The following is a 26438-nucleotide window of genomic DNA, read 5'->3' on the forward strand; positions in this document are numbered from 1 at the left end:
CTTAAGCATTAAAAGAAAAAAATAGCATTCCATCAATGCTTTAGAGATAAGCAGATCACTTTTATTAGGTTTGTCACCTTGATAGGAGAATCTGTGTGTCCCAGAAACATTGGCGGAATGCTGTTTTTTTTTTTTTTTTATGTTGATGCTTAAATCAAACAGCTTCAGAAGGATATTTTCCAGATGTGCTGGACATTTTTGGACTTTAAAGTGGTTGTAATGGCAGAAGGTTTTTTATCTTAATGCTTTCAATGCATTAAAATAAAAAGCCTTCTGTATGCAGCAGCCCCCCTCAGCCCCTCTAATACTTATCTGAGCCACATCTCGATCCAATAATGTTGTTTAAGTGTCCTGGATGCCCAAGACTCCCTTCCTCATTGGCTGAGACAGCAGCGCAGTGCCATTGGCTCCCTCTGCTGTCAGTCAGCCAATGAGGAGAAAAAGAGAGCAGGGCCATGACTCCATTTTTGAATGGGCACAGGGAGCTGTGGCTCGGCTCAGGTGCCCCCATAGAAAACTGCTTTCTGTGGGGGCACTGAAAAGGAGAGAGTGGTCAGGAGCAATGAAGAGGGACCAGAGAAGAGCAAGATCTCTGCTGCTCTGTGCAAAACCACTGCAACAGAGCAGGTAAGCAGAACACGTTTGCTATGTTTAACGAAAAAAAAACTTGACTTTAGTATTACTTTACGTTTTTATGTCTGCCTGTGTGCCTGCTATAAAAATGTAAGCTGTTTGTTGTCACCAAGATTGAAATCCAAAATTTGTCACCGCAGAGAATATTGCGGAAAACTTGTTCCTTTTGGTGACAACCATTTAAGTGAGGAATTTCTTTACTTTGTAGATTTAATCTCACTTCCCGCTATTTCTACAGGGCAGTAAGTAAATAGAAAATTCCCCAATTTGACACAGATGTAGGCTGTATTTTAAGTTTAGGGTCAGAGAGGCTTCATAATATGCAAGTATAATACCTTCAGGCATTTATTACTTTTTAAAGATGTAGCATTAACCTCCTTTCCCCCTTGTATGATGCCTTTATCACAGAAGGCAAAGATAACACAATAATCCTTAGTGCCTGTGAAGGAGTCCGTCCTGTTTTTGGCTGCATGTGCACCGGTTATCATGCACAAATATGTCCTCCCCTGGTTCCCTTTGCCTTGCAAGCTGCCAAAAAGATGCAAATTTATGATAGTCTGATTCTGTGATCATTTGGGGATGGATACAATATGAAATATAGATACAATATGAAAACAATAGTTTTTGACTACCCGACTTAAAGAGGAGCTGCACAAAAAAAAAAAATATTAAAAGCCAGCAGCTACTAATATTGCAGCTGCTGACTTTTAATAATATCACACTTACCTGTCCCAGGTTCCAGCGATGTCGGCGGCAGATGACGAGCGATCGCTCGTCTCGCTGCAGCCACTGCCGCCATCCTCTGTCAGGGAATCGGGAAGTGAAGCAAGAGGGCTTCACTGCCCGGTTCCCTACTGCGCATGCGCGAGTCGCGCTGCGCTGGTTCCCCGCTGTGTCTCTGGGAACTGTGTGTTTCCCAGAACACAACGGGGGGGCGGAGCCATGCGGCGGTGGGCGGTGCCATGCGGCGGTCTGGCCGGAAGTGGGTGCAGTTACCTGGATTATCCAGGTAACTGCACCCCCCTCCCCCCCGAAAGGTGCCGATTGTGGCACCGGAGGGGGGGAGGGATAATACTAGCGGAACTTCCCCTTTAGGGTGAAGAACCGCTTTAAAAATACACTTTAGTGAATACTAAAATTAGACCTTAAAATACATTCTCTTAGTGATCTTTCACGTGCACAAAAGCCTTACTTTCAAAGTGCCGTACTAAGATTGGATTCATACCTGTAATGGACCGTTTCTGATTGGTTACTAGACCTGTAAGGTATGTTTTAGGCATACATTCATATGTACATGAATTATGGCTTATAAACCTTCCTTAGTAAAAAAACAAAAGCAAAAAAAAAACACTAGGTGTCCCCAGTAAAATAACATCGCATGAAAGCATTATATTGTTAAGAGTTAGTAGAATCACTAAATCTCAGTTTCAAAGTTTACAAAGCCATCCACAACTCAGCCCTCAGCTACATCACTAACCTAGTCTCAAAACACCAACCTACTCGTTCCCTTCGTTCCTCCCAAGACCTTCTGCTCTCCATTTCCCTTGTCCCTTCCTCCCATGCTCACCTCTAGGACTTTTCCCAAGCCTCTCCTATCCTATGAAACTCCTTACTTCAATCTGTCCGACTATCTCCTACTCTGCTTGCTTTTAGACGATCCCTCAAAACCCTTCTCTTCAGAAAAGCCCTTTCGGCCTCCACCTAATAACTGTACTTTTACGTTCTCCATCAGATCATCCCCCACAGCTTTTACCTTTTGTAGCACTCCTAGATTGTAGGCTTTAATGAGCAGGGCTCTGATACCTCCTGTATTGAATTGTATTGTACCTGTGCTGTCTGCCCTCATGTTATAAAGCACTGAGCAAACTCTTGGTGCTATATAAATCCTGTATAATAATAAAGGGAAGGGAAGCGCAGGGTTATTCTGTATATACTGCCTTTCTTGACTATATAAATGGTGGAAGTACAATTTAGCAAGGTGGTAACATGAATTTGAGGGGAAAACGAGGACTAATGCTGGCCATACACTATACGAAAAATTGGCCGAAATTCGATTTAGACAGTTCATTCATTTTTTGGACATTTAATGGGCACAAAATCGATAATCTCTGGGACGTTTTTGAGACGAAAAAAATGAAGTACAAGTTCGGAAATATTTTGCCAAATGAACGATAAATTGAAAGGTTAATGTGTTTCCCATCCAAACTGTTTGCACTAGGTATATGTAAAAAAATGTATAAATGTTTTGTTTATTTTATGTCCAGTGAACGATTTATTGGTCATTACATAATGGCGTCATCGTTTGGTCGAATATTTGTTTTTCAAAAATGGGTTTGGATGATTTTTCGTACAGTGTATGGCCAGCATTAGTCTTACAATCCTAATTCTAAACAATGTGCTTCTTGTCCCCTTAGAACAGTGTTTCTCAACTCCAGTCCTCAAGGCGCCCCAACAGGTCAACGTCTTCAGGATTTCCCTCAGATGAAACAGCTTTGGTAATTACTAAGGCAGTGAAACTGATCAAATCACCTGTGCAAAATAATGGAGAGCCTGAAAACATGACCTGTTGATGCGCCTTGAGGGCTGGAGTTGAGAAACACTGCCTTAGAATGCTGGAAGGCGTGTCAATCTAAAAGCAATTTAAGTATTAGACTTAGATATCAAGCTAATTGTAGTAAAGGAAATATTGAACTGTTAAACTTTGTAAGCTCCCCATGAGAAAAGTCCTACATTTCTGGAAAACCATGACAAATGAGTATAAGATGTGTAAAATAAACTGAGACCAGCCATAATGCGATAAGCTCTGGTTTACTGCCAGTTTCTTCATTAAAAAAAAGAACATTGTTAGTAATACAGCTCCCTATAGACCCAGCACAATTAGAATATAAGACAGCCTATTAGTCTGGAGAATGCTTGGTATTTGTGTGCATTCTGCTGTTCCTTAGAAGATTAGTCTACTTAGTACTTAACTTTTTCTGGGTTAAAGTCATCATTTAACATACAGCTACATAGCAGAAAAGGTGAGTTGGATCACATTTAGTTCATTCAGAAATTCTAGTTACCAGACTCTGGTATGTCTGAAGAATAATTACATAACTCTGCTTGCTTTGGCAACATCTCCTGAAGCAGGAATGTGCAGCTGATATATCAGCCCAGACCTAATTGTAATTCTATGTACAGACGTGTATAATCAGTGATTTCTCTGATGTATGGAGTAGACAAGAAGCTCAGTTCAGATGACAGGACATGGACAGCAAAGGAGTGACGTTGGCTACTATGGCTATATATAGTCTTTTTTTTTTTTTCAATGGTGACAGCTATAGTAGTTATTCATTTATTATAGGTATTTTTAGGCACCAACAATTTACACAATGCTTTACATAATACTCATCCACATCAGTTCTTGCCCTTTATGAGCTTACAATCTAAAGTCTCTATCTTACATGTACACTCATATAAGGTCCAATTTAGACAGGAGCCAATTAAACCCACATGAGTACAAACAAATCATGCAAATTCTATGCAGTTAGGGTCCTGACCAACATTTGAACCCAGAACCCCAGTGAGGAAAGGCAGAGGTCAAAAAAAATCCTTTTAATAATCCTCTGCTGTTGTGTTATTTTCATTTACCATTGTAATACCTTTATATTAATACGTTAATTCTACAATTAAGTGACTACTACATCTTAAAGCTGTATTCGAGGTATGGCTTTTTTTGCATAGTTACATTAGTCCAGTCTGAATGTAAGTATGCATATGCCTTACCTGTGCTGAGCAAGAGACCTCCTGTGTTCACTAAATAGCAGGGCAACTGCTCAACATGGGACCCAGAGGTCAGCATCAATCACTGTAATAGCATTGCCTACTACAGTGATTTCCAGGTTCCACAGGGATGAGCCAGGTATGGAACGTGCATAGTTACATTGGTCAAAGCTGGACCAATGTAACTATGCAAATATTGTCATACTTGGAATTTAAGCTTTAAAGGCTTTAAAGTTTACCTTTGTGAAATTGACAGGCAGACTCCAGCCTGTCAGCTGAAAGCATTTGGGTGGCAGCGCTGCCAACCGATTGCTCACATACCTCCCCCATAACGATGCCCCTCCCATGCTTTCCGGGCTCTGCTTGCCCATCTGTGGGCCCAGGAGCTACATGGGTGCTGGGGGGAGAAGATTGGACACACATCCGCTCTCCTCTTCTTGCTATGATGTCACTTCCAGGTTAGCCTCACCGTGTCCCTGGCTAGCTCAGCTGGGATGTAATGTTTTGCAATGCGATTTGCATTGCAAAACATTCCGTGGAGCCCAGGGGAGACATGCAGGGTCTAAAAGACCCTGCATGTCTCATTAAAGAAAACCTGTCATCTAAAAATCATTAGGGAACTTTTTTTCCCGTGTGATAAAAAAAAAAATTAAGTTACACCACCCACCACATATATGCACATACAAATGTAAACGCATGCGTCAGGGAATGCCTATGTGTGAACACGTAGATTATGATACACGTTACATATCGCTACATACACCGGAGTGAGAGCAATAATTCTAGCACAAGACCTCTTCTGTAACACTAAACTAATACCTATAAGGGGCTTTTGAAACATTGCCTATGGAAAATATAGGGTACTGAAGTTTGTTGGGCACACACAAAAATTTTAAGTATGACATGTTGGGTATCTATTTACTCGTGCAACCTCGTATTTTATATTGTACCAAGAATTTGAGTAGTTTATTGCATTTGTTTGTCCGAAGATTCACAAGTGTGTTTGTTTTTTACTGAAATTTTGCATTAATAATATGTCAAATAAAAAATTGGAACTACCCCTAGTTTAATCTCTAGGGTGTCTGCTTTCAGAAAATATATATTTGGGGGTTTTGTGTATTCTTCAGGCCTAAAATAATTTTAAACATGTGCAAAAAACGCAGAAATGCCTCTGGCAGAGAAAGGGTTAAAGGCTGCAATGTAAAAAAATTATACATGCATTTTTTTTTTACCTGCAAAAAGAAGTCGCGTTTATTTATTTTACAAAAGGTGAACTTATACTTTAAGTAAGGGTAAAGGAAAAGCAGTAAGGCTCTGTTTTGGGGTTTTCTAGTAACAGTTCTGAATAAGGGCTACACCAATTATTTTGTTTTAGTCTTTTCTTACTCCGCTCAAAACCACACATTTAAGAATAATATGTTCAATAAGTGGTCCCAGACCCTTTGGCTTGTTGGTGTTATGGCATTTCAAGTACATACCTGGGTAGAGTGTAGACAAGGACTCTGTGTGGCAGTTTTGTAAGCATGCATAGTCACCTTTTTGGCAGCCCATGTCTTCAAATGCTGCCACTTTGCTCATCCCTGGCTACTGCAGGTATTCAGCATTTCAAGGTATATGAATATCTGCTCCTTGACACACCCAGAAGCATTGGCAGCCGGTGCTCAATATTTTGGGGGGGGGGGGGGGGGCGGCAAACTAACATCACCATCCCCCTTATGGGAGACAGACAGAAATACGGCGTTCGACCCCTCCCCTCCATGGAAGAAAGACAGGCAATATTATTAATAACAATTACAATACCAATTAGCTACTGTCGCACAACTGGGTGGGGTGAAGCCAGTTAGAGCCTTGGGCTCTAATCATGTGCAGTGCTTCAAGAAAAAAAAAACTCATTGAAATCCATGCGTGCGGCGCCCTGCATGTTGATTAGGGGCTAGGCGCATGGATTGGGGGGGGTGGTGCCCCGTATGGACAGGCTGCCACTGCCTCAAATATCTGCAGTAGTCAGTGAGCACCAAAACAGTAGAGTTTGAAGACATTATTCTCCAGAAATGTCAGTATACAATCTCATCTTTTATAGCATAAGCTTGTTTACATTTGATGCCGTGTTGACAGGGTCACTTTAACCACTTGCCGACCAGCGCACGACGATGTACGTCGACAGAATGGCACGGGCAGGCAAATGGGCGTACATGTACATCCCTTTAAATTTGCCGCCCTGCCATCGGGAGCGCGCCGCCGGCGGCGCGCTCCCGCGCTGGTCGGGACCCCCGTGAGTCCGGTCGCGGGACCCGCGGACTCGATCGCCGCAGGCATCCCCGCGATCGTCTCGCGGAGCGGCCGAATGGAGAAGTGCCGTTGTAAACAACATTTCTCCATTCTGCCTAGCAACTAGTGACGCTGATCTCTGCTCCATGTGATTGGAGCAGAGATCAGTGTTCACTAAATGAAAGCCCAACCCCCCCACAGTTAGTAACACACCCCTAGGAACACTTAACCCCTATACTGCCACCCACTGGTTAACCCCTTCACTGCCAGTGTCATTTACACAGGAATCACTGCATTTATATAGCAGTGATTACTGTATAAATGACAATGGTCCCAAAAATGTGTCAAAAATGTCCGATGGGTCCCCCACAATGTCGCAGTCACAATAAAAATCGCTGATCGCCGCCATTACTAGTAAAAAAAAAATAATAAAAAATTATTAATAAAAATGCTATAAAACTATCCCTATTTTGTAAACACTATAACTTTTGCGCAAACCAATCAATAATCGCTTATTGCGATTTTTTTTACCAAAAATATGTAGAAGAATACGTATCGGCCTAAACTGAGGGAAAAAATTTTTTTTATATATTTTTGGGGGATATTTATTATAACAAAAAGTAAAAAATAATGCGTTTTTTTTCAAAATTGACGCTCTATTTTTGTTTATAGCGCAAAAAATAAAAACCGCAGGGATGATCAAATACCACCAAAAGAAAGCTCTATTTGTGGGAAAAAAAAGGACGTTTTTTGTTTGGGAGCCACGTCGCACGACCGTGCATTTGTCAGTTAAAGCGACACAGTGCCGAATCGCAAAAAGTGGTCTGGTCTTTGACCAGCAAATTGGTCCGGTCTGAAAGTGGTTAATGTCTAGCTGTAGCAAAAAAGTTTTTTTTCTTTATATACTGTAGAATAGGTAAGGGTGGGACCTCTACTGGGTTTCTCTTGCTGTCTGTGTCCTCATTGATAATAAGGTGATATCCTCACTTCCTGTTTTGCCTGGTGCCCATTATCTGAACAGGAAGTGAAGGAAAACCTCCCAAATGGAAACATGGAAAGACATAAAAAATCTGCAAGGTGGTGTAAACCAGAGTTTGTTATTACTGTCAGTGTACCCATTGGAGATATTGACCCACTTCCATTTTCATTTAAAAATGATCAAATAGAAGGATCGTGAGGAAAGATAAAGGTTTTGACTGGAGTTGGGTTGTAAATCGAGGGCTGTTTCTTTCTTATACTGGCACTGGCAAGACATACTGAGGTTGATTTACTAAAGGCAACTAGACTATGCACTTCACAAATGAATTTTCACTTTGCAAAGGAATGTTTCCTTTAGTGCATGCAATAAAAATTTACTTTGCAAAGAGTAACCATGGTTGGATGATGGAAATCAGCATAGCTTCACCTTATTCACTAGGCTCTGGGGAAAATTTTCTTTGCAAAGTGAAATATGCAACAACATGTTGCCAATAGCAGTCTGGTGTAATTCAATACTTTCCTGTACTGCTTTGTGCAGTGCCAAACATTGGTTTTGGGAGGAAATGTGCGCTCTTCCTAATATCTGTTGGTTGGATTACCAGTTTGGAACATCTGAAAACTTATTTTCCATCATCACCTACATGTATTATTCATGCTGCATATTCACTTATTTAGAGGTGTTTTCTTGTCCTTTTTGGTATGTGAATCACACTGAGTCATATATTTTTCGATTATGAAAAAAACGAGTCTTTAGTTGTAAATGTGTGTCATACTTTCAGTTATACTGAGCACATCTAAATATTCCATTCATTATATCATTCAATCACTTTAATGGAATTTCCTATGGTGGTTTTTTTTGTCTTTATAGTTCAGCTTACCGTTCTGATGTCAGAGATTATGACCAGAGAGTGCTTCTGCGCTTTCCTCAGAGAGTGAAGAATCAAGGTACAGCTGACTTCCTTCCCAGCCGACCCCGCTATTCCTGGGAGTGGCACAGCTGCCATCAGTAAGTCCATGCTTTTTTCACATTAAAAAAACATTACCAATCACTACATGAAATTAAAAACAATCTACTTAATAGTATTATGCAAGAAAAATTGTTAAAAGGTTCCCTGCCTCGTTTAAATTAATTTCAATTCAGAAATTCATTGGACATCTGCTCTGTTTTGATATAAGACTACAGCTTCATGTCACATGGTCATCTCATATAGGGAACCCTCTGAAGCTCCAATGTGTGTAAGCAAAACTGAATTAGGCATAGTGTGTGAATAAATCTAGTGTTAGTAGAACTTACAGGCGGCAAAGATAAATATGCAACTTTTTCATAAAGAGTTATTGGTAGCATGTTTATTTTTTCAGTAAAATTAAAGGCATCCAATATAAGCTGAAAAATATAAAAGTCTTGCGAGCTACCAAAAACAACACACTGGTAAATCAAAATTGATAGTATTAGATATCCATCCTAAAATAATATACGTGTAGGATACCCCCAAAGGAGCTGCTTAAGTGTATTCAGTCTGTTGCTTTGCCTCTCAACCCTAAGGGTCCTTTCACACGGGGCGGATCAGTTCTGATCCGCCCCGTTGATATCCGTTTGCTCAGCGGGGATCACTCCGTCGATCCCCGCTGAGCAGGGAGATGACAGCTCCGTCTCTGCACACTGCGCAGGGACGGACCTGTCACAGCGCCGCTCTCCCCTATGGGAGATCGGATGACGACGGACCGCAGTGCCCGTCGTCATCCGATCCGATAGCTTTTTCCTCCGTTACACTTTTTCGGATCGAAGCGGGTCGGATGTCAGCGGACATGTCACCGCTGACATCCGACGCTCCATAGAGCTCTATGGAGCACCCGTTCAGGTCCGCCTGAAAAACTGACAGGCGGGCCTGAACGGGACGTCAGTGTGAAAGAGGCCTAATAATAGCCTCAGTCCCCTCTAGCACACCTGGCAATAGTGTAAGTGCAATGACCTATGAGAAACAACACACTTTATAATATAACACAGAAATTGTCTTTACTGCAATATTTCTGTGGAAGAATAACAAACAGTAACAGTACATAGTCAAGTAATCAACTAGAGATCTATAACTGAGATTTAAGAACAATAGAGCTCTCAATCATATAATCAAGCTGCTTTCAGGGTATTCTAAACCTGAGAATGTCCCCAAGAGTAGAGGCACATTTTAATAGTAAATAAAAACAATATGACACTTTAAATTAGATGGTTACCTTTACACAGATTGGCTCTATGAGCCCAGGCAAGAGGAGAGCAGAGGAATGACTCCCTTTGTGTCAGGCCTCTCTCTATTGTCCCCAGACACCACAGGCCCAACTTTACACACCTATTCAAGTCAAGTAATGGTTTAACTTTATAGATAATGCATATGCAGAGTTCTGAATATGTGTGTGCGGATACAAAACAGCTTCAGTCCTCTTTGAAAAGATAAGCTTTGGTGTCTTCAGCTAGCCACTTTCTTTGGTGCACTTTAACTCCTGGGTAGCAGAGCAAACAATATAACTGGCCTAGATTATCAAGTGAAACAGACAGGATTTTGTTCAACAAGGTGAGAGGGCAATGATGTCTGTATACAAATGTCTCAGAAATGGATAGCCTTATCCTTTATCCCTGTAGTACTACAAATAACTTTCTGTAGTGCAGTGTCTCTGTTCCGTGCAGATGGGCAGAAATGCCCTCTCACCAAATCTTGCGATCCGGGCCTAAGTGAATGTCCTGGAACAGGCAGGCTTCCATGGCAACCCAACCGGTCCCCTCACACTGGAACGGTTCTCCGTTGATGGAGATGCGCCTCAACATTCACCCTGGCTCCCCCTCTCTCAGGCTGAACATCCCAACTCACAGGGGAGGCCTGAATCGCACAGGGAGATCATCTGAGAGACAGCACCTTTCCCTCAGGTCTGGTATCTTTTCTACATTGTCGTTGAGTAAACTTTACCTCAGGACACAAATGGAGTCTTTTTTCCTCGTCAGCAAAGCCTGCTGGGATTTGTATTTCTCCCTGTAGAAAATGTCTAAAGTTTAAAACCCCTGTTTGGTTTTTAATTACTGTCTGTGTACTTGCTGGTTATTTTTACTCTCTCTTTATGTGTTTGCAACCACTGTCTCCAGTGCAGATAGTGATGGGAAATCCAACATTTTTGAGTTGCCCCAGGAATAGGTTTAGAAGCAAAATCTTCCATTGTGTAAACATGTTCAGGTGACAGCTGTATAAGAATATCCACTTACTTTGGAGAAGATTTCTCTTACTTTCTGGGAAAGGAAGTGAAGGAAAATCTCCCCGATTGGACAGTAAAAAAAAAGTCTTATCACTTGCCTATTCTACCCACAACTAAAAAGGAGCCAGCAATAAGACTTAAAGTGAAGTTCCACCCACATTTTGAAGTCCTCGCCACCCAGCAGTTATGTGTTCAGTAACTGCAAATTGGCATATATATATATATTTTTCTGAATCACTAACTTTAGCAATTCTTTAATCAATTCTCACTTATTCCTTCACGGCCACGCGTGTCATTTCCACATTTGTAATATATCCTGGTAGATGCGTGTCATAGATAGATTATCTTTGTAGCCATAACAACTGAGTAGACACTTCCTCCATCGCCGCCCATTGTTATGGCAACAAGATACACTTCCTGCGCTATGGCCTGTGTATACTGCGCATGCACGAGATTGGGAGGTGCATGCTGGGTATCTAGCAGCACTATATCCCGGAAAAGACTCCTAGTGGGCTTCACATGCCCACAGCGAAGATGGAAGCATTCCGCAAAGAAGAAAACAAACGTGAATACATAAAAAAAATACAGGAATTGAACGGCAAATGTATTAACCACATGCATTAAAATATTAAATGCAGTGTAGAAGAACAGATTAGCAAAAAAAAATTAAAAAATATGTGTGGAGCTCCGCTTTAAAGTATATTCAAAGCAAAAATCTTATTTTATTTTACAAAGCACGGGGGGAATGATTACAATTTGTCAGCTTTTTTTTGGCCACGTGTCCCATTTGGGGAATTTCTCTCTCCTCCCTGTCCTGTTGACACAATAGGACATTTTTCTAAAGTGAGGGAAAATTACTTCTAGTTGTGATTGTAACAACTATCATCATTGAGGTTGGGCTCACACTGCAGACCACAGCAGGGATCCAGTGCGTTCCTGTTCTCCATTTCAGGGACGAATCAGGGCTGAATTTTTGCCCGAATTCAGCCCTAAAACGTAGCCAAAGATGCACAGACTCCTGTGCAAGCCGCTCCGCAGCCGTCCCAAAGATATGTGAACCAGCTCCATAGAAAGCCTGTCTCAATCTTCTGTCATGTGAATTTGATCCTGGGAAACCCGCATCCAATTCACACTAGCGTGAACCCAGCCTTGGAGATTTCCCCCTCTCTTCCTGTTGTGGTGACAACACATTTTGAATTTTCCTCACTTTTCATCCTGGTGACAGAATTCACATGTCAAAAAGTATAAATCTGCTTTATGGGGACATAGACAGCAATAAAACACCAACAGAGGTTCTAACCTTTCCCAACTCTAAACAAACTAAAAAAAAAAATGATTTGGCTTTTAGATGCACATAAAAGAAGTACACAATTATTTCCTCTAGCTTCTAGTTGCTAAGCTGTTTAGATCTCAAACTATATCCTCTTAATAATTGTGTCAGCGGGAGTTGTGCTGTGTCTGTGCCGTCCCCACCATTGACAGCCATGACAACGATAATGAAATGGGAGTAGTGATGATGGCAGTATTTGTTGTGGTGCTAATATTGTTGCTAAAATTTATCAGGCTAGCTTAGATGTCATAGCACTTAGCAGAGTTCTCCCCTAAGTCATGTATTTCTGTAAATCAATATTCTTGTAACAATACAAAACTTGATTGGAATTTACTGCTGTTTTAAGAGGAATTTCCATCCAATTTTGCTGCGCCTTAAGGGTTTACTTTTGTAAAATCTTTGTCACTCAAGTTTAAAGAAATTCTGTATTTCATCTTGCTATCACAACAGTTTTAGAACAGGAAATTATTAAAATGCTGATCTCTGAAACATCTGGTTTTATTCAGCAACGTGAAAAGCTGGTGGCTGTACATTTCTTTTTCCCCTTTTGAGATCATGTCTTTGCTATGTTCAAATATTTGATGATGCACATCTATATTTTCAGCTAAGTGAACCGTTTCCAGTAAAATAATGACCGGTTGCATTTGCTTTCCACATTCACCCTTGTCTTGTCTGTATTTTAGATCATTGCTCTTTATTTTTTCCAGCACAGCAGCAGTGAAGTAACTTCATGGCTATTGAGTGATTAATGGCCAAAGTACTACCTACATTCTCTTTCTAGGTATTTATATAACTAATATTCAGGGCCTCATTTTTCTGTTATCCCTAAAGTTGCTCACAATAGGCTTTTAGTATCTAAAAAAGGGTTTCTCAACCAGAGTTCCTCCAGAGGTTGCTAGGGGTTCCTTGATAAATGAGAAATTTCTGCCTCTCAGATACGTTTCTGCCGACACCGTTGGTGTTTTTAACTATCTGTAAGGGGGTAATTCTTCCCAGTGACCGCAAGTGTAAGGAGCATTCTTCCCACTGACCATCACACTAAAGTATCATGAGTTGTAGATAAAGTAATTTTTAACCACTTCAATACAAGGCACTTTCACCCCCTTCCTTCCCAGCCCAATTTTCAGCTTTCAGCGCTCTAGCGCTTTCAGTGACAATTGCGCGGTCATGCTACACTGTACCCAAATGAAATTGTTATCATTTTGTTCGCACAAATAGAGCTTTATTTTGGTGTTATTTATTCACGACTCCGTTTTTTTTTTTTGCGATATAAGCGCCAAAAAAGCGGAAATTTGGGAAAAAAACAATATTTTCTTTTTTCTATTTGAAAAGAAATCCAATAAAATCAAATTTTGTCATAAATTTAAGCCAAAATGTATTCTGCTACATGTTTTTGGTAAAAAAAATTCCGTTAAGTGTATAATAATTGGTTTGTGTGATCACGGACATATGTACGCAAATGATCATGTACATATGTGTGCAGGTGATCACGTACATATGTGTGCAGATAATCATTGGGACATGTGATTTTAGTGGGACATATGTGGGGGACATGTTTTTATTATTAGGGACATGTGTTTTTATTATTTGGGGACATGTATGTTTTGGGGACATGTGTGTTTTGGGGACATATGTGGGGACTGTGTTTTCACTGTGTGGTGTGTTGTGTGTTTACACTACACTGATGATCAGTGAGTAAAAAGCTGTGAAAAGCAGCCCATACTCACTGATCATCAGCCGGCTGCAGCGTTCTGCTCTCCTCTTCTCAGCGGTGACTTCCGTGTGAGGAGAGGAGAGCCGATTGCCTAGCAACCGGCTGTTTGTTTACATCACATGACGGCCGTGATTGGACACGGCCGTCATGTGATCAGGAGGGCCAATCACAGAGCCCTCCTGCCGATCTGAGATGTGCCGTGTCCGGGTGACACGAGCACATCGGGATCGCGCCGCTGCGCGGGCGTGCGCGCGCGCGATCCCGCTGCTCCTGAATGACGTTCCTGAACGTCCTATCAGGAGCAGGCGGCTCCCACCCGGCCGTATATATACATTGGCCGGGTGGGAAGTGGTTAACAGGGGTTCCCTGAGACCGGAAAGTTATATCAAGGGTTCCTCCATGTTGAAAAGGTTGAGAAATACTGATCTAAACACTTACCAAACTGTATATTAAAGCAACTTGTTTGCTTAAAAAATTTACCAGGTATCTTCCTAAACAAAATGAGCATTTACCTTTCCCACTGCCAGAATACAATTCCAACACAGAGAAAACCCTGGCTAAAATTTATTTTGAAAACACATGTTGATTAGCAATAAAGGTCTTCCCACCACTTATATCTATACCATTTAGCAATCAACAGTAGATAATTTTGTAGGGTACTTAAACTCCTGCACAGTGTATCAATCTGTTGGTAAGAATAATTTTAAATTTAAAGAGTAAGCACATCACATATCAAAAAATCAATACCAAGAAGAGAATAATGAGAAGGATAGCTGAAGCAGGAGATTCTTGAGAAAGGGGCTTCTTACAACCCCCAAATGTTGCATTTTTTTTCCACCTCTCTCTTTTCACCAGGGTCTAGCTCAGCTATCCTCATTAGTATATTCTGGGTACTGAATTCCTGTGTGTATTTCTGAACATCAGCTGCTATATGACTTGGTGGTGCTCACTGTACCTATGTACATGCATGTAATTTTTTATTGGTTGGAATTAACTATGACTCTGCCATTATTACTATGACATTATTACTATAACTATGCTGCATTATGCCCGATGCGATATGATATACAGATACTCCTTGTATCCAATAACTATGCTGCATTATGCCTGATGTGATATGATATACAGATACTCCTTGTTTAACTTGGACTTACGACCAGCTCTCCCCACCCGAACGATGCACTGTACATCATTGTATTGTACATTACAGTACAGAATTTTTGTTTGTGTTCTGCACTTATGCAAATTAAAACAACGTTATTGAGCTGGAGTTTTGTGTTTAGACCTTTTTTTCAAAACACAGGTAATAGTTAAAAATGCTTAAAATATTCATTACTTGTGGTTCCTCGTTTAACGACCTGGTCGTTGGAACGGAACCTGGTCACCTGGTCATTAAGTGAGGAGTACCTGTACTTGGATATTTGTACTTATAAGATTTTATGTATATGCCTAATACAACTTCATTGCTAAAGCATTTTTGTTATGTGATATGCTTACTCTATACATTTAAAATGATTGAAATTCATTCTGGAACTGAAATCAGTGGCTCCTTCCGTCAACCCCCATGTCACTGCAGAATACAGGCTCCTCTATGTGGAAATCTCTTCTGCAGATACTAGGACTCTTTTCACGTTTATGGGAGTTACTGCACAGGTGCAGCCAGTGCAGAGGAAGAATTCTGCATCAAGGAGTTAAACTTAGCGGCAAGTCACCACCATCAAGTAGGGTAAAGTATACATAGAGTTTGAAGGAAAGACAATTGTCTTTCCTTCAACCACACATTGCTCAATTCCAGCTTCAACACAGTCAGTGTTGATGGGAGAATCCCTCCCACTGCGCCATTGTATTCTGACAGTGGAAGGTTTCCCAGCTGTCACAATACAATGGCCATTTGCATGAAAAACCTGACAGACTAATTGTACTGAAGTCAGTCAATCAATGGATCGATCTCTGTAGATGGAATGAAATTTGTCCGGTTCCTGCTGTACTGGAGGAATTGCGATCTGTCTATGGCTGGCCTATGTTAGATTTGTTTAGAGGGCTAAGGAGGGTTGTCTGATTGTTTGATCGTCTTTTATAGAAATTTTTTTATCGTTTTTAATTCTTACTATGTAATCCAGAATCCAACAGCTCTTTGCTGAAGGGAAGTTCTGAATCAAGTTGATGACAACAGAGAAAATATTTTCTATTCTGACCCTTCAATACTGAATGGTTTGCAAACCAGTGATCAGCTGTGAGAGTCATTTTTGATCCACATACATGCCTTGATTCATCAAGCTGCAATATCACTTAAGGCCTTTTACATGGTATACAATAATGCTGGTTCAAAGGCTTCTTTAGCCTACCTTAAGCATACTTTAATCTGCTTAATAATATGTTATCCCATTTTCATGGTTTCTGATTAATATCTGAGCAGATAATAGATCAAATAATTAGTCTAACGTGATCTAACTGATGTTCAATTAGTTAGTAGATAGTGTTACATAGCATTGGCACTCCTCAGAACTGAAGTATATAAGCATGATTCTTGTGTCATTGTCAACAGGCATTATCACAGTATGGATGAGTTCAGTCATTATGATCTGCTTGATGCAAGCTCACACAGAAGAGTGGCTGAAGGCCACAAAGCCAGCTTCTGTCTAGAAGATACTTCATGTGACTATGGATACTATAGAAGATTTGCATGTACAGCACATACACAGGTGAGATATTTAAACAAATTACATCTTTTTAACCACTTCAATACGGGGCACTTTCACCCCTTCTTCCTGCCCAGGCCAATATTTAGCTCAGCACTATCACACTTTGACAATTGCGTAGCCGTGCATCACTGTACCCAAACTAAATTGTTATTTTGTTAAAACAAATAGAGCTTTCTTTTGGTGGTATTTAATCACCACTGGGTTTTTTATTTTCTGTTTTAAAATATAGCAAATATATAATCTTTCTTCGTGAATTTAGGCCAAAATGTATTCTGCTACATTTATTTGGTGAAAATAACCCAAATCAATTTTTTAGGCAACCTTAAAGAGGTGGAGATCTACCTATACAACTGTGAAATACAGTCAGAGGAGCAGCAGTACCTGCTGCACTTGTGAATGAGCCCTTAATTACATTCCAGCAGTGGTACCCTTAGGGCTCGTTCACACATAAAGTTGGGGAGGGTAGTAAATCCCTGCGGTTGAGTCGTGGTTCAGTGTGAAAGCAGACTTATACTATTATGCCCAGTGTATTGTTTCACTCTGACTTGAAGATCTCATTATTCCTGCTGCTGGCACCACTCTGCGGAGACCGCTAGTTGGGATAAGCGGGTGAGTGCAGTTGCTATCAAGCAGTGCCTCTAAATTGCACTTTTGATGCTCTGGGATGGCGGGTCAGCAAGCCCAGACTGCAATCTACCAGTCACCTGGCCACTATCCACTGGTAGATCCTGATCTACAGGTTGCGGACCCCCTAAATAAGTCTGAAGGAAAGTTAAAGAGTCCACAAACTATGGGATATATCTGGAAAATGATCAATCCTGATGTACTGATAGCCTATCTCATTTCTTGAGGTGGAAAAATGTCAGGACAGTACAAAGATCCCCCAAATTAACCCTTTTTGAAAAGTAGACAGTGCAAAGTATTTAGTAAGAGGCATGGCAAGTTTTTGTGAAGGTATTTTTTGTCATAAGTTTTTTTTAACATACTCTGACCAGCACAGTACAATGTCATCATATAACAGGTATGGCAGTGATCAGGGACACTGACTTGTGACAGTACGAAAAAAAAATGTTCTACATTTTTTTTTTTTATTATTAACATGCTTTGAGCAGAGCAATATAATGCTACCATAGTAAGACATCCAATGTATTGTGTGTAGATCTCCGAGATAGGAATGTATAGAGGCACACATCTGGTGAAGGGTGCAGAACAATTTCCGCAGCATTAAAGGTCCCATTGAGCACCGTGGCCTCCATCATCCATAAATGGAAGAAGTTTGGAACCACCAGAACTCTTCCTAGAGCGAGCTGCCCAGCCAACTTCAGCGATCAGGGTAGAAGGGCCTTAGTCAGAAAGGTGACCAAGAATCTGATGGTCACTGTGACAGAGCTCCAGTGTTTCTTTGTGGAGAGAACCTTCCAGAACAACAACCATCTCTACAGGCCACTCTACCATTAGGCCTGTATGATAGAGTTGCCAGACGGAAGCCACTCCTCAGTAAAGGGCACATGACAGCCCGTCTGCAGTTTGCCAAAAGGCACCTGAAGGACTCTCAGACCATGAGAAACAATATTGTCTGGTCTGATGAAACAAAGATTTAACTCTTGGGCCTGAATGGCAAGCTGCATGTCTGTAGAAAAACAGTCACTGCTCATCACCTGGCTAATACCATCCCTTCCACTGATGCATAGTGATGGCAGCATCATGCTGTAGGGATGTTTTTCAGAGGCAGGAACTGGGAGACTAGTCAGGAATGGGGGAAAGATGAATGCAGCAATGTGTAGAGACATCCTTGATGAAAACCTGCTCCAGAGTGCTCTGGACCTCAGACTGGGGCTAATGTTCATCTTCCAACAGGACAACGATCCTAAGCACACAGTCAATATAACAAAGGAGTGGCTATGGGACAACTCTGTGAATGTCCTTGAGTGGCCCAGCCAGTGCCCAGACTTGAATCCGAATGAACATCTCTGGAGAGATCTGAAAATTGCTGTGCACTGACACTCCCCATTCAACCTGATGGAGCTTGAGAGGTCCTGCAAAGAAGAATGGGAGAAACTGCCCAAAAATAGGTGTGCCAAGCTGGTAGCATCATACTCAAAAAGAATTGAGGTTGCATTGGTGTCAAAGGTGCTTCAACAAAGTATTAAGCAAAGGTGGTGAATACTTATATACTTTAGATTTTTTTTCATTTTGAATTTTTAATAAATCTGCAAAGATTTCAAACAAACCTTTTTTACGTTGTCATTATGGGGTATTGTTTGTAGAATTTTGAGGAAAATAATTAATTTAATCAATTTTGAAATAAGGCTGCAACATAAAATGTGGAAAAAGTGAAGCGCTGTGAATACTTTCTGGATGCATTGTACATGCACTTTACCAAACAAATAATAAAAGCACTGGAAGAGTGAATATTTGCATAGAACTTGTCACTGACCAATCCAGGCTGTTATGCAAAGACACCTGATTCCCCAATAAAAGCAAACTACAGAGCAGGAGGAATGGAGGATAACAGCTACAGTACAAAAAAAGGGGGAGGAGACTGACATGAGTGGCAGTATATACACAAAATTACTCTGTTGCTCTAAAACCTATACTACCACTGATGTACTATAAGCTGCTGTGCTAAATCTACAATTGAGATGTGATAAATGTTAAATAGCATAGTGAACAGCATCAAACTTATTAATATATACAATGCTGTGCAATAAATGTTCTTACTAATAATTAATTTTTAACTCAACCCACATTTCTCCAACAAACATCAATCCCTTGAGCATATATTGTATATTGCACATATGTGTAAAAAAAAACAAGAAACAGAAGTGTACTTTAAAGATCAAAGAAAAATAGTGAGATGAGCTAGGAGAACACAGAGGACCTAAAGGTAGCATTTTAATACTAAACATGACCAATATAAACTGAATTTAGCTGGATCGAGAATGGGCTCAGCTAAATATAGGGAGGGTTCTACCTTTACAACCACTTTAAGCAAATAGGTGCTCATTCCTGAGCAGATGTATTTAGGCTGAATGTTTTTTGGCCTCTAAGAAATGAAGAATACTTCAGTACACATCACTGACCAATCAGATATGTCAATGTTAATTGTGCCATTTCACTTGAATTGATTATTAGCGGAAGCAAAACGTAAACTATTGGGAGGCTAATATGAGAAGGAGATGGCTGTAGATGCTGCGTAAAGAAGAATAAACAGAATAGCAGTGTATTTTGGCAAGGGTTAAAATGATGAAAGGGCAGCACTTGACTTTAGAACACTGGGAAAGATGACAGAGCAAGACCTCAAAGAACCAAGAGTGAGAGGGAAAAGAGAACTAAAAAAACTGATTTGGGTTATTTTCACCAAATAAATGTACCAGAATACATTTTGTCTAAATTCATGAAGAAAGATTATATATTTGCTATATTTTAAAACAGAAAATAAAAAACCCAGTGGTGAATAAATACCACCAAAAGAAAGCTCTATTTGTGTTAACAAATCGATAGATACCCCCCAACAGGCCATGTCTGCAGGTTTCCCTTTATCTTGCACAGGTGCTTTAAATCAGAGCCAATGGCTTTGTATTTTGGACAGCTATTTTATCTAAAAACATGGCCTGTTGGGAGTACTTGAGGACTGAGGTTGAGAATCACTGTGCCACAGCACCTAATCTGCACCCATTTCTTTCCCTGTGTTATGGATTTGGACATTCCCCAAAAAAGGGGACAGGTCCAAAATAAATGTGAAGGCAGATATTGGAAGAAAGCAAAAATCATGGATTAAAAAACAAAACAAAAAAAAAAACAAGCAGACAATGTCAGAGAAATGTCTTTTGACAAAGCAAATATGAAGTATCACACAGATGAACCTTATGAGAGTTATGGGCTTAAGAACTATGTCTGATGTTTCTGGTTTGGAGCATAATACTTAAATAAGAATCACAATTAAAAAAAGAACTATAGGCAAAACTTTTTTTTTCATTTTGGATAGAGTAAGGGAGGATTATAATCCCTAGCAGATTTTGTTTTCAGCATGTGTCCCATTGCTGAGATTTTCCCTTCACTTCTTGTCCTGTAGCCAAACAAAGTTAGAGGAAATCCCTGCAAATTAAGGGAATTCCTTGGTGTCCCCCAGGTCACCAGAACTAGTGTCCCCATTGGAAAATTTCCCAGCTATTACTTTTCTGGGGACAACTCAAAATATGGGATTTTCTTTTACTTTCAAAAATAATGGTAAACAAGACAAATAGAGAGGGTAAATCTCCTTAACTGAAGCAAAGACAGCAATAATGTCCTCTATTCAAAACGAAAAAAAAATCGTTTGCCTTTAGTTATACTTTAAGTTTGTAAATCAGTCTGTCATTTTTTGAGAGCCTTCAGACAATAGCACCATTCTCCACTGCTACAAAACAACTTCTTAACTTGAAGGGAAATAGCTAGAGACCTTAGCACAAACTTCTTATACTAAGGTGTAGAATGTTATGATGTTTAGTATTCCACAAGCTGTTAATATCAATTTGACAAGAATGGCTTTATCCAAGGAAAAGAATGGAGTGTTCTGCAAGTAGAACATCAGGTTTTATAGCACGTAAGAGTTACTTGGCTTCATAGAATATGCACATTTTCCTATGCCGGGTGAAACCTCAGACTTTATTTGATCAGAAGCCATTTTTCTATTACAGCTCAGTGCCAAGAATTTTTAAAATCCCTTTCTGTAACAGCATCCACCACGTCTGCAGGGAACTAAGCATGTCCTACATTTATGTAAGCTCTAGAGCCTAACAGTACCTTGAAACGTGCCTGACTGCAGATGAACAACAGACATCTTTTCCTTTGGAACTAAATTTTATCATTTACTCAAGTTCATTTCTAATTTATTTCTCACTCCATTGCAAATATGTCAGCATTGGAAGGTTCACCAAGTTACATTTTTACCACAATATTTATGTAGTGATGTCAAACAGGAGAAGGGTAAACCGAGGGTTATCATAGCAATTGCTTCCATTTTCTATACCCATTCTCTCTTCTTGACAGGTGCATAGATATACTGTTGGGCGCATAAGTTTCCATACCCTGGCAGGATTAATGATTTCTGGTCAATTTTCAGAGAATATGAATGATAAAAACATTTCACTCATGGTTAGTGTTTGGCTGACGCCATTTATTATCAATCCACGGTGTTTACGCTTTTTAAATCACAACAGAAACTACCCAAATGACCCTGATCAAAAGATTACATACACTGGTGATTTTGGCCCGACAACATGCACACAAGTTGACACAAAAGGGTTTGAATGGCTATTAAAAGGTAACCATCCTCACCTGTGATCTGTTTGCTTGTAATTAGTGTGTATAAAAAGTCAATGAGTTTCTGGACTCCTGACAGACCCTTGCATCTTTAATCCAGAGCTGCACTTACATTTCTGGATTTTGAGTCATGGGGAAAGCAAAAGAATTGTCAAAGGATCTGCAGGGAAAGGTAGTTGAACTGTATAAAACAGGAAAGGGATAAAAAAAGATATCCAAGGAATTAAGAATGCCAATCAGCAGTGTTCAAACGTGAATTAAGAAGTGGAAAATGAGGGGTTCTGTTGAAACCAAACCACGGTCACAGTAAAATTTCAGCCACAACTGCAAGGAAAATTGTTTGGGATGCAAAGAAAAACCTACAAATAACTTCAGGTGAAATACAGGACTCTCTGAAAAATGTGGTGTGGCTGTTTCAAGATGCACAATAAGGAGGCACTTGAAGAAAGATGGGCTGTATGGTCGAGTTGCCAGAAGAAAGCCATTACTACGCAAATGCCACAAAGTATCTCACTTACAATACGCCAAACAGCACAGAAAAGCATCAAACCTTCTGGCACAAAGTCATTTGGAGTGAGGAGACCAAAATTGAGCTTTTTGGCCACAACCATAAACACTACATTTGGAGAGGAGTCAACAAGGCCTAAGATGAAAGGTACATCATTCCTACTGTGAAACACAGGGGGTGAATAGGGGATGTTTTGGGGAAGTGTGAGCTACAAAGGCACAGGAAATTTGGTAAAAATAAATGGCAAGATGAATGATGTTATCAAAAAATACTAGAGGAACATTTGCATTCATCAGCCAGGAAGCTGCGCATGGGTCATACTTGGACAACATGACAATGATCCAAAACACAAGGCCAAGTTGACCTGTCATTGGCTACAGCAGAATAAAGTGAAGATTCTGGAGTGGCTATCTCAATCTCCCAACCTCAATATCATTGAGCCACTCTGGGGAGATCTCAAGCGTGCAGTTCATGCAAGACAGCCCAGTAATTTACAAGAACTGGAGGCTTTTTTGCAAGAGGAATGGCCAGCTTTACCATTTGAAAAGATAAAGAGCCTCATCCACAAATACCACAAAAGACTTCAAGCTTTCATTAATGTTAAAGGGGGAATACATGATATTAAGAACTGGGGTATGTAAACTTTTGATCAGGATAATTTGGGTCGTTTCTGTTGTGATTATGATTTAAAAAGAGTAAATACAGTTGGTTGATAATAAATGGCTTCAGCCAAACACTAACCATGAGTGAAAGAAAAGTTTGTTTTTTCATTCATATTCTCTGAAAAATGGCCAAGAAATCATAAATTCTGCCAGGGTATGTAAACTTATGAGCACAACTGTATATTATGCAGAGTGTTGCAGGCAGAAAATGTTTAAAGGCTCAGTCCACCAAAATTTTTTATTTTAGTTATGTGCAGAGTCACCTGCTGGCTTCTTTTTCCTCTTGGGGAAAGTCCAGCTGCAAAGATGTCTCTAACATAGTAGTTTCTATCACTTTTTCTGTTAACCACTTGCTTACTGGGCACTTAAACCCCCCTCCTGCCCCGACCAATTTTCAGCTTTCAGCGCTGACGCACTTTGAATGACAATTGCGCGGTCATACAAAACTGTACCCAAATGAAATGTTTATCATTTTTTTCCCAAAAATAGAGCTTTATTTTGATGGCATTTAATTACAGCTGGGATTTTTATTTTTTGCTAAACAAAAAAACAAAAACAAATGACGTTTAATAGTTTGTTATAAAATTTTGCAGAGAGGTCATTTTTCTCCTTCATTGATAGGAGCTGATAAGGTGGCACTGATGGGGACAGATAAGATGTCACTGATAGGTACCACTGATAGATGGGACTGATAGGTGGCACTGACAGGTGGCTCTGATGGGCACTGATATGTGGCTCTGAGGTGCAGCACTGTTGAGGCAGATTGTGGGCACTAATGGGTGGCACTGTTGCCTATTCTTAGGTGGCACTGGCAGGTGGGCACTAGCTCGCCGTGATCGGAACTGTTGTCCCTCTCACGACCGCCGGTGATCGGCTTTTTTTCTCTCCTCCTTGACGCATGCTCGGAAGCATTGAACTGAACTTTCTTGGCTCATCGTAGTGTTGTATGTCACCCCGTTCTTGACGGTCGAAAGTTCAGAGAACTTTTGTGTGACAGTGTGTATGCAAGCCAATCTTGAGCGGAATTCCATCAGAAAATTAGACATTTGGCACTGGAACAAAACAGGAATACTTCCCTCCTCCATTTGTTCTGATGACAACTATAAACATTAAAATTTTTCGTTGTTTTCTGTCTCTATGACAATGGTCACCAGGATAAATAGAGTGGTAAATCTCCCCACTGGGGACATACACAGTAATATAAACCTATGAATAAAAAACACCATGCCATAGGTAAAATGCCAATCTTTAACTGAGGTCATAAGTGCAAAACATCAAGTACTAAAAAGCATGGTTGCATCTTTTACCTTTAAAAATCTCCATAGGCGACGTTTAAAAAATTCTACAGGTTGCATGTTTTGTGCTGCAGAGGAGAGCTAGAATTTATGCTCTTGCTCTATCACGGCGATACCTCACATGTGTGGTTTGAACACCGTTTTCATATGCAGGCGCTGCTCATGGATGCATTTGCTTCTGCACGCAAGCTCGGTGGGACGGGTGCGTTTAAAAATTATTTTTTTCTTATTTATTTTACCTTTTATTTTTACACTGTTCTTGTTTAAAAAAAAAAAAAAAAGTGTCACTTTTATTCCTATTACAAGGAATGTAAACATTCCTTGTAATATCCTAGTAATTGCGAATTCGCTGCAGAGACCACTTTTATCTGAAAGCGGACAGTCAACTGAAGAAGAGCATGCTGGGGTTATGGTAGCTAGCGGCTGCCATAACAATATCCCTCTTCAAAGTACCGACGTATAACAGTCCGTAAGTGGTTAAAGCTAAAATAATGCACTTACTGCAACTAGGATAAATTTAGATAATTGAGAGATCATCAACAAGTATGGCTCATCAGATCACCTGAGAAGAGGAGGATCTTGGCTGCTCTATGCAAAACCACCGCACAGAGCAGGTAGGTATAACACGTTTGTTATTTTTAACAAAAAAAATAAATAAATAACGGAGTCCTGTTTATCCATTACATTTGGGTTCTTCTTTAACTATTTTGCATATTACTTTGTCATATGTTGAAGTCTTGCAATGGTAAATGCAATCTTTTTATATTGTATTAATTATCACTATCTCTGTACATCTATCTTTTTTTTACGAAATTTAATTAAAAAAATGTAAACGGTCATTGGGATACATTTCCTTTTTTTTTTTTTAGGGACTGAGTCCTGGTTGTTATGACACTTATAATGCAGATATTGATTGCCAGTGGATTGACATCACAGATGTAAAGCCTGGAAACTATATTTTAAAGGTAATTCAAATAAACTTGACAGATTACACTTGACATTTAATGCAATTCCAGTATGTGATCACCTATACAAACCCATTTTTCAGGTCAGTGTGAATCCAAGCTACTTGGTACCAGAATCTGATTATTCCAACAATATTGTTCGTTGTGATCTACGATATACTGGACAACATGTATACACTTCCAGCTGTACAATTTCTCCGTAAGTATAGACTTTTTATTACCATACTAACAATGTCACATAGACTATTTATAAGCATATGCCTTTCAGGAAAACCAATTACATGTACTTCTTTCCACATAGCAGCTGCTGCCCAGACCTGCTGATGTGCAGCAGTAGAACACAATACCAAGTGTATTTATTTACTATATCACTGGAGTGAGTTTAAAAAGATGTGATTCTTAGAAAAACTGTATGTTCCAATATGCCATTTTCCCTTACACAAATTTATGCACAGGTGGTAGGTGACTTCTGACTATGGCATGGTTGTTGTAATGCAGTGTTACACAAATTCCTCCCCAAGGACCACCAATGGTAATTTTAACACAACATAGTTGCATATTTAGTTTGATATCAGACACAAGTTTATTGATTAAAAAATTACCAAAAAGTCGGAAGCTTAGAATATATTTTTTGCCAGAGTCCTATACAATGAACCAATAATATATGTCAGGCAAACATTTTTTTTCTTTAATAGCTCTCCAGAAATAAACAAATAAATATGTTTATGTAGTATTACTACAGAGACACTGTCAGCTGTCATTTCAACAATCTTCCCATTTGATGTACAGTATCTGGCTAATTGGGTCCAATTTGGACTTTTTCACTTAGGGGTGTACTCACTTTTGTTGTACTTGGTTTAGACATTAATGGCTGTGTGTCAAGTTATTTTGAGGGAACAGCAAATTTACACTGTTATACATGCTGTACACTCACTACTTTACATTGTAGCAAAGTGTAATTTCTTCAGCGTTGTCACATGAAAAGATATAATAAAATATTTATAAAAATGTGAGGAGTGTACTCACTTTTGTGAGATACTGTATGTGCAGTTTTAGTATTTTTGGAGCCTATTTACCTGTAGA

The 26438-nt window shown here is 39.9% G+C and overlaps 1 protein-coding gene across 3 annotated transcripts in view; it reads left to right on the forward strand.

Annotated features, from left to right (window-relative positions):
• The window catches only part of LOX (lysyl oxidase), a 93331-nt gene that overhangs the window by 48317 nt on the left and 18576 nt on the right, over nt 1-26438 (forward strand). For 2 of the 3 annotated variants that reach the window (XM_077462212.1, XM_077462210.1), the window contains exons 3-6: nt 8510-8647; nt 16465-16621; nt 25260-25355; nt 25439-25554. In XM_077462212.1, coding sequence (XP_077318338.1) covers nt 8510-8647; nt 16465-16621; nt 25260-25355; nt 25439-25554 — 507 coding nt within the window. Of the gene's footprint in view, nt 1-8509; nt 8648-16464; nt 16622-25259; nt 25356-25438; nt 25559-26438 lie in introns of those variants that run through there. The other variant, XM_077462211.1, reaches the window with a different exon arrangement.

Source organism: Lithobates pipiens, unplaced genomic scaffold (assembly GCF_037356315.1).
Source record: "Lithobates pipiens isolate NorthernLeopardFrog02 unplaced genomic scaffold, aLitPip1_a1.2 Scaffold_3, whole genome shotgun sequence".
Lineage (NCBI taxonomy): Eukaryota > Metazoa > Chordata > Amphibia > Anura > Ranidae > Lithobates > Lithobates pipiens.